At 44.3% G+C, this 9,279-nt stretch overlaps 1 protein-coding gene across 1 annotated transcript; it reads left to right on the forward strand.

Moving 5' to 3' along the window:
* Window positions 1-1,050: 1,050 nt before the first annotated feature.
* Window positions 1,051-8,382, forward strand: LOC111528117 (HLA class II histocompatibility antigen, DM beta chain). Its single transcript, XM_023194747.3, has 6 exons — window positions 1,051-2,209; window positions 4,070-4,351; window positions 5,577-5,861; window positions 7,360-7,476; window positions 7,635-7,670; window positions 8,024-8,382. The coding sequence occupies exons 1-6, from the start codon at window positions 2,155-2,157 to the stop codon at window positions 8,038-8,040; spliced, it is 792 nt and encodes a 263-aa protein (XP_023050515.1). The 5' UTR covers window positions 1,051-2,154; the 3' UTR covers window positions 8,041-8,382.
* The last annotated feature ends 897 nt before the right edge of the window (window positions 8,383-9,279 follow it).

Consider the following 9,279-nt stretch of genomic DNA (forward strand, 5'->3'; position numbering starts at 1 on the left):
CCCGTCTCTACTAGAAAAACAAAATTACAAAAATTAACCAGGCGTGGTGGCACATGCCTGTAACCCCAGCTGCTCAGGTGGCTGAGGCGTGAGAATCATCTGAACCCAGGAGGCAGAGATTGCAGTAAGCCGAGATCATTCCACTGCACTCCAGCCTAGGCAACAGAGTGAGACTCTTTAAAAAAAGCCATGAAAAAATAAATACGCAAATACATAAAATCTGCCTTTTCAAGACACACACGTGACCAAGAAGCATATGAAAAAATGTTCAACATTACTTATGATTAGAAAAATGCAAATCAAAATCATAGTGAGATATCATCTCATTATGGCTATTATTAAAAAGTCGAAAAATAACAAATGTTGGAGAGGTTGCAGAGAAAACAGAAGGCTTATACACTGCTGGTGGGAACATAAATTAGTTCAGTCATTGAGGAAAGCAGTTTGGCAATTTCTCAAGAAACTTAAAGCAGAGCTACCATTCGTCCCAGCAATCCCATTATTAGGCATATACCCAAAGGAGTATTAATTGTTCTACCATAAAGACATATGCACATAAATGTTCACTGCAGCAGTATTCATCACAGCAAAGACATGGAATCAACCTAAATGCCCACCAACAGTAGATTGTATAAAGAAAATGTGGTACATAAACACCATGCAATACTACACAGACAAAAAAAGACGAGATCATGTCTTTTGCAGCATCATGGATGGAGCTGGGGGCCATTATCCTAGGCAAACTAACACAGGGGCAGAAAGTGAAATACTACGTGTTCTCACTTTTATAAGTGGGAACTAAACATTGAGTACACATGGGCACACAAAAAGGGAATAATGGACACTGGGCCCCACTTGAGGGTGGAGGTTGGGAAGAGGGAGAGGATCAAAACACTGCCTATCAGATACCATACTTATTACCTGGGTGATGAAATAAATGTGTATGCCAAATCCCCATGACACACAGTTTACCTATATAACAAACCTGCGCATGTACCCTTGAACCTAAAACAAAGGTTAAAATAATTAAAAATAAATAAAATATAAAATCTTACTTGGTATTCTCAAAAAATAAAAAACAAAATCTGTCTTTTCAGGGGAAGAAAAATAGGAAAGCTTTATCTCATTTTCCTAGTGGCTTCATAATGCAGGGACCTGCCCCCAGGGAACAGGGTATAGTAGAGGAAACACACAGGGGTGTTTAGAGTTTGGGGGAAGGCAGGTGAGCTCTGGGCACCGACCCGTCACCAGCTATTTTTCAAGGAGTCTGAGTGGTGTTAACCTGCAGTCTACCCCGTGAGATTGCTCAGAGTGTTAGGAGGATATGGTTTACTGGCTCCAGAAAGCAGCTATTATAACTCAGGAGGAAATGAAGCTTGACTGGCTAGAACAGAAGCAACAATGGAGGCCCATGGAGGGATTTTCCAGGCCCCTATTCCTGATCTCTAAGGTGGCGCTGCTTCCCTTATTCTGCAGTCTTGCTTTGAGACCAGACAATTCTGTACTCTGTCTGTGCCTCCTTCCTTCTCAGCAGCCCTGCCTCTGCCACCTGCCCCAGAAGGGCTCTGGGTCCTCTCATCTCAGGACAGACAAAGGTTTTTGTAATTATCTTCTTGGGTAACCTCCCTGTAAGGAATAGGAGAGGCTATCTGGTCCTGGTCTTTTGGGAGAGCATTGAGAGGAAAACGTTAAACCAGTGGGCAGCCCAGGCTGCATACATCCTGGGAATATTGCGATTATTCTCTCCAGTAATATAGGGAAATCCACCGGTTGTTCTGCAGAAAAAGAATTAAGAGAGAACAGAAGACCTGTTGTCTAAGCCTAAGGCAGGGTGAGGTTTACCTAGTAACTGATGATGCTAGGCTGAGGCACTCAGCGATTTGTCTCTACATCTGTCCCCGCCTACCTAGCCAATCTGTCCCTGTTTGGGACACTGGACTCCTGTGAGCTGGAAGGAACAAGTTTAATATCTAGGGGCTAGGTATCCCCAAATCACTCATTTGGGGGGATCAAGGGACCCGGGCAATACAGTATTCTGCTCGGTGTCTGGAGATCATCTACCCAGGCTGGGGCTTCTGGGACAGGTGAGGACCCACGGACCCTGGAAGAGCTGGTCCAGGGGATTGAACTTCCGGCATCTCTACAGAGCAGAGCATGATCATATTCCTGCCGCTGCTGCTGGGGCTCAGCCTGGGCTGCACAAGAGCAGGTAAGGACACTTCTTCCGGGGACTCTCCCTTCCTCTGCTCCTGTTTCAGAATAAGGGTGTTCCGTTTTGTAATTGCATATGACCCCCTGGATAGTTTGTCTCCCTGGTATATATTCCTATAGCACTTTGTACTTTATCTTTGTAGCAATTTTAATGTAATTAATGTGTATAATTATCTGTACAGTGTATATTCCCTGCTGGAATATAGGCAAAGACATTGTTCATCTTATTTATTGCTGCATCCCCAGCTCCTAGCACAGTGCCTGCATGCAGCAAGTGCTTCGTAAATATGTGCAAACTGAATATTTAATATTTCCAGCACAGTACAAGGCTGACTCTTTCTCTTGACCCTTATTCTCTCTCAATAATTTGCCATACTGAAGGTCTGTGTTCTGGGCAGATTGTCATGTTTAAATATGCAAATAATCTCAGGGGGCCACTCCTATCCCTGTGCTTAGTCTTGCATAAAGAGGAGACTGGATCTAAAAACTTATCTACTATTTCTATTGACTCCCTCAAATCAGGCTTTCAGAAACTTCAGGGTATGAGCTTGGTCAGTAGACGGTCTCTGAGCAGGAAATCTGTGCCAGACTAACTGGATGTCACCAAGGCTTAGGTTCTCAGCTGAATATAAGAAAAATCAACTTTTTTTCTTCTATATGCTCACACTCAACACTTCTTTGACCAATTGTGTGGGGTTTTTTTTTTCTTTTTACTCATAGCAACCAATTATCCTATATTAGCTGGATATCCTATGATTCAATTCCATTGTGACATTAACTGGAGTTAACATAGAGTCCAAAGGTTAAAGACTCAGTCCCATAAGGCCACCTCCATTTCAGACACCAATCACAAGTAGTAGCTCCCCGAGTTACCTACATCTTCTGTCCAACTTGGCTACAAATCAGAGGTTCCCATGACCCCCTCCTTGGGGTTGATAATTTGCTAAAGTGGCTTATGGAACTCAGGAAAAGTTTACATACTATTGTAGACTTTCATAAAGGATATTTTATTTTAATTGATAATGATTATACATATTCCTGGGGTGGATAATGGTGTTTTAGTACATGTAATGTACAGTGATAAGATCAGAGTTAGCATATCCATCATCTCATTTATCATTTCTTTGTGTTGGAAACATTCAATATCCTTCTTCTAGTGATTTGAAATGATATAATGTATTATTGTTAATGATAGTCATCCCACAGTGGTATAGAACACTAGATTGTAATTTTGCATCCTTTAACAAAGGATATTTTAAAGGATACAAATGAACATCCAGATGAAGAAATACCAGATCTGGAAGGGTCCCAATCACAGGAGCTCTGTCCCCACAGAATTGGGGTACTTCACCTCCTGGCACGTGGATGTGTTTACCAACTGAGAAGTTCTCTGAACTCCACAGTTCGGGGATTTCTATGGAGGCTTCATCACATAAGCATGACTGATTATTAACTCAATCTCCAGCCCCTTCCCTTTCAGGGAGGATGGGGGAAGAGACTAAAAGTTCCAGGCTTCTAATCATGGCTTGGTCTTTCTGGTGACCAGCCCCTCCTCTAGGAGCCCACCAAGAGTTACCTCATTAGAACAAAAGACACTCCTGTTATCTAGGAAATTCTAAGTGATTAGGCACTCTATGTCAGGAACCAGGGTCAAAGACAAAATATTAGAACAAAAACAAAAGATGCACCTAGCATCCTTATCACTCAGGAAATTACAAGGGTTTTAAGAGCTCTGTGCAGAGCTCCTAAATATATGTCTATATGTTATATATATTTATTATTTATGTATATTTATTATTTATTTATTGTCAAGCCAATAGAAGACATTGACCTGCTCTCCCTTCCCTGGCTCCTCTAGGTGGCTTCGTGGCCCATGTGGAAAGCACCTGTCTACTGGATGATGATGGGACTGCAAAGGATTTCACATACTGTATCTCCTTCAACAAGGATCTGCTGACCTGCTGGGATCCAGAGGAGAACAAGATGGTCCCTTGCGAATTTGGGGTGCTGAATCGCTTGGCCAATGGCATCTCAGATTACCTCAACCAACAGGACACCTTGATGCTGCGCTTGCGCAATGGGCTTCAGAATTGTGCCACACACACCCAGCCCTTCTGGGGATCACTGACCCACAGGACACGTGAGGAGAGAGGGATGCAGAGGGGCTACCAGGAAGTGCAGTTAGGAGGGCAGGCCAGGGAGGAGCCCACAGTGGCCCAGGGGTTTGAGATTTGAGCAGCAAAGAAGAGAAAATGTATGGATCTGAAATGTAGAAAGAGGGGGGATTGAACCTCAAGGGGAACAAGGTGGCTGACGTGAGTGGAACAGGAGTAGAGAAGGGGAGGTGAGGTTTGAACCGCGAGGAACCATGAGGGGAGCTTATGCAGAGGCCGGGGCATCTCAGGATGGGTACCCAAGATGTTCATGCCTTCTTATCCCAGATTTTGGTGTTCTAGATCTGAGGTGGGCCCAGGCATGGGAATATTCGGAATCCTAGGGGATCCTGACACATGCTTTTTCTCACACTTAAACTCTTGCATTGACAATGGCTTGAAGTTTGTAAAAGTAAACTTGAAGCTCTCCACAGTACAGAATAGTGTGTTTCAAGGGTGGTTTCTGAACCACCTTTCTCAGAATTGCCTGGAGGAGGTGCTTGTTAAATATGCAAGCCCCTTGGTACCACTCCAGATCTGTTGAAAGAAAGTATCTGGGGATACAGGCTAGGAAATCTGCATTTTAACATAATTTCTTGGATTTTTATTTAAGATTGTGTTTGAAAAATGTCAAGATAGAGGCAAGCAAGAGGGTCACCTAGGAGAGTAAATCAGTAAAAGATGGCAGTATGAGCAATCTCATTAATTTGACTACATTCATTCCAAATTTAAGAGTGAATCTTAAGTTAGGCTTGTTTCCTTAAACTATGCGAGGAGAAAAGGCTTTAACTAGCAAATTAATGTATTAAACAAGATTTGGAGAAAAATTCCTTTTCCACCTTAAAAAAACCCAATGTACAACTCTGGATTACTCTTAGCTTACTTATTTCAAATACTTTCCAGCTTACGTACTTGAAATAAATACAATGACTTCTAGAACAGCTTGCAGTTCAGATCTGGTTTTTACTAATTGTAATCAAACATAACTCTGGAGGAGGAAAGAAAGAAAGGGGCAATGAAGGAATGCGAGAGAACAAAGAGCAATGCAGGAATATATTCTAACGATTTCCTTTCAAGGGGCAGCATGGCGGGGGGCTGGGGTGGGAAGTGGGTTGCAAAATCTATGAAGAGTTGCGATAGAAAAAGAAACCAGGTTGGAGAAGAAGCCAGAATGTCACCCTCCTTCCTAAAGATGTTTTTTCTCCTATGCAGGGCCACCATCTGTGCAAGTAGCCCAAACCACTCCTTTTAACACGAGGGAGCCTGTGATGCTGGCCTGCTATGTGTGGGGCTTCTATCCAGCAGATGTGACCATCACATGGATGAAGAATGGGAATCTTGTCATCCCTCACAGCAGTGGCCAGAAGACTGCCCAGCCCAATGGAGACTGGACATACCAGACCCTCTCCTTTTTAGCCTTAACCCCCTCTTACGGGGACACCTACACCTGTGTGGTGGAGCACATTGGGGCTCCTGAGCCCATCCTTCGGGACTGGAGTAAGTGTATGACAGATGGATGGAATTAGGGTCAAAGCAGAGAAAATGAGATGTGGATCGATACATGGTACATGGTAGACAGCAAGGTGCTAAAAATGGGGACTGAGTCTGGAGGAACTTATGGGGGGCTTAGGACCAGAATTGGGAAATGGGATAAAGAAATGGAAATATTTAGATTGGTGAAAAGGATTTGCAGTTTTTGCCATTACTTTTAGTGGCAAAAAACGCAATTACTTTTGCACCAATTTAATATTTATATTTAGTCTGTGCTATTGTTGCTCTGGTGGTGTGGTTGATGTTGCTGCATCTACATTTGAGGGCGGGAGGGGAGCGTGCTTGCTTTGAAATGAGGATGTAAATTTGGCAATCTTATTTTCAGAACCCCAAATTGTAATACACTATTCTAGCCTCCTTAGATTTCAACTGTTCTGGTGCCAGAAGCAGATGGGAGCTGAATGAATGATGAAGGTTGAAGAAGGGGGACATTTCTTGGTGTGGGGCAGTACTACATTTGGCCTGCTCTACCAAGCGTAGGGGAGTAGTCAAGCCACGGCTGGCAGACCATTTGGCGTGCATGCTCAGGGGCTAATGGATACGGAATTAATTACAGTTCAAACACTGTTTGAACTCAGTGTCGGGAGTAGTTAAAGGTATTGTGAGAAGTTGCACACAGCTTTGGGTATTCTTGGAAAAGAAAGAGGAAGAAATGAGGAAGAGGAAGGGTGTCTACAAAGTCCAGAGAACAGGATCTCAGATCAGCTGCTGTAACCAGGTTTCCCCTTGTGGGAAGTGGCAGTTGGGAAGGGAATGGAGAACAGAGAAGACAGTGGAAATCACATGCTCACTTGAACTTCCCTGGGGAACATTTCCTCACAGGGTGTACAAGAACCTCCCTTTGGTAATGGAGTGTTCATTTTATCATGGGAAAAGAATCTGGGTGGGACGTGATTCAGAACAGGACCAGCCCAAGGAAGTGCAGGGGCTGTGGAGTGGGATGGAGACAAGCTCCATGGGATATCTAGATGTAGAAGGTACACAAGTAGTAGGATAACTCACAGGATGGATCCACTGGAGGTTAAGACACGTGGTAAGACAGTGTAATAGGAAGCTGCTCAGTTGGAGAAAGTAAGGAAGCAAACATTGTCACCATGGGGGCAATGGAGAGGACAGTGAGGAGCCCTTTATCCTGATAAGAGTGCCTTTTGGGTAAAGGAAGGAAAGAGGATGCCTTGAGAGGCGCCACTGTATTAGAGAGGACCTGGAAGCCAGGATGCTAATTCTGGGGAGATGGGTTCCCCAGACTTACTCTAGGAGTAGAGGTCCATGGGACGAGGGTTTGATTTGAGAAAGATCATTTTCTTGGGAGTGGGTGGTGCGAGCTAGACCCTTGGAGCTGGGATAAAGGACCTTTTAACCCACTGAGAGGTGGCTGCAATAAATGGAATTGCCCTGGGAGTGAGCAACAGAAATTGGTTCAAGTAAGTTTCTATTTTTGCAGCACCTGGGCTGTCCCCCATGCAGACCCTGAAGGTTTCTGTGTCTGCAGTGACTCTGGGCCTGGGCCTCATCATCTTCTCTCTTGGTTTGATCAGCTGGCGGAGAGCTGGCTCCTCTAGTGAGTGACTCCCTGAACTCCCATCCCCACTCTTGGTCCCAATCTCTGCTTACTTTCTGTTTGTGATTGACTCTCTCCTTCCTACCCCCTTTGCTATGAATAATGCAAGATACTTTCATCCACAAAGACTGGTGTAATCAAGTATCTTCCTCTCTTAGGTTACACTCTTCTTCCTGGGTCCAATTATCCAGAAGGTAACATCTCTGTTGGTCTACTTCCCTACTTGTCCTTTGGCAGGGGTGCGGGGTAGAGGGGTCAGTGTTGGGTTCAACTAATCTTGCTTATTATATGGGTGAGCTTCCATGAGGATCTAGCCAAGGGCATGATTTAAGCTGCTATTGCTAGGATTAAGAGCAGGAAGGAGCATCCTCCTCTTCTACTAAGTGGGATGTCTGCGGAGAGGAGGATGAAGGTGTTTCCTTTGTACTAGTTGTTGGTTCCCTGGAGTTCTCAATATCACTGTATTAGGCATGGGATGGTTGCAGTGGTAAACGATGGGGGCAAGTTGGGTTGAAGCCTCATTATCTCCCTTTTATTTATTCTGTAGGACGGCACATTTCCTAGAGGCAGAATCCTACAACTTCCACTCCAAGTGAGAAGGAGATTCAGACTCAATGATGCTACCGTGCCTCTCCAACATCTTCAACACCCTGACATTATCTTGGATCCTATGATTTCTCCATCCAATTATTTGAATTTCCCAGTCTCCCCTATGTAAAACTTAGCAACTTGGGGAACCTCATTCCCGGGACTATGCTATAACCAAATTATCATCCAAGGTTATATTTCTGGGATGGATATAATCTGAGGAAGGGAGTTAAAGACCCTCCTGGGGCCCTCAGTGTGCCATAGAGGACAGCAAGTCACAGGTGATTGTTTCGGAGAAATAAACTTTAGTGGAAATAATGTTTTTCCATGTCTTCTTCCTGGGGCCCTGGGGAAGGAATATGGGCAAAGCAGGGACTGAGGTTAATTCTCTTCTACTTGAGTGGGGGAGAAATCAGTGCCTTCTTCCATTTTCCCACTTAGAAATGACAGAATTTGGGGCCGTTTTCTGATGAATAATTCATAAGGAGAAATTAAACTGTGGTGGGATGGAGTCACAGAGTATGGGCAAGGAAGGGGATTAACAGCTTACTCACACCATATAGGATCTTATAAGGATTAAATGAGTTCATACTTGTAAATGGCTAAGAACACTGCCAGACACATAGCCAGCCTGCAATAGTGACGTTAGCCATTTTCAGTTATTCAACTTTCTGGCCAGGCATTGTACCAGGTGCTTTGATCCTCATCACAACCGTAAGGCAGACCCCTCAGACCCCTCAGGATTCAGGGAACAGAGCTTAACTCTGGATTGAGTTCTAGACAGTTATTTTTTCCATACCCTGAATGCAGAAGGGAACATAGCTTGAGTGATTATTATATCTTAGGCACTGGGCTCAGACCTTTATATTTGTAGCTCCTTCTCTTCTCACAATAACCCTACAAGGGACAGATTGCTTCCCTCTATGTTACAGACAAAGGATATGAGGCTCAGAGACGTTTAAGTGACTCATCCAAGGTCAAAGAACAGATTTCTGTAGGATGTTTGTCTACCTGAGCTGGAAGTAGCAGATTACTTTATTCTGAAGACCCTCATGCTGGTGAGCACACATCTCTTCAGGGCCTCCGTTCTATTCCCTTCTAACCCAAGCCCAAGGGGAACCCTGTGGGGGAATGGACTCCACGCCATGGAAGAGAGGATGCTGGCTGGTGGTTTGTTGTCCCATGAAAGGCGACACCTGCTGGACACAGAAAGCT

This window comes from Piliocolobus tephrosceles, chromosome 5 (genome assembly GCF_002776525.5).
Source record: "Piliocolobus tephrosceles isolate RC106 chromosome 5, ASM277652v3, whole genome shotgun sequence".
Lineage (NCBI taxonomy): Eukaryota > Metazoa > Chordata > Mammalia > Primates > Cercopithecidae > Piliocolobus > Piliocolobus tephrosceles.

Excerpts from the sequence above, each read along its gene's own strand:
- LOC111528117 (XM_023194747.3), top strand. The coding sequence starts at position 2,155 with ATGATCATATTCCTGCCGCTGCTGCTGGGGCTCAGCCTGGGCTGCACA. Across the intron at positions 4,352-5,576 it reads ATCACTGACCCACAGGACAC|GGCCACCATCTGTGCAAGTA; the intron begins GTGAGGAGAGAG and ends TCTCCTATGCAG. Across the intron at positions 7,477-7,634 it reads GCGGAGAGCTGGCTCCTCTA|GTTACACTCTTCTTCCTGGG; the intron begins GTGAGTGACTCC and ends TTCCTCTCTTAG.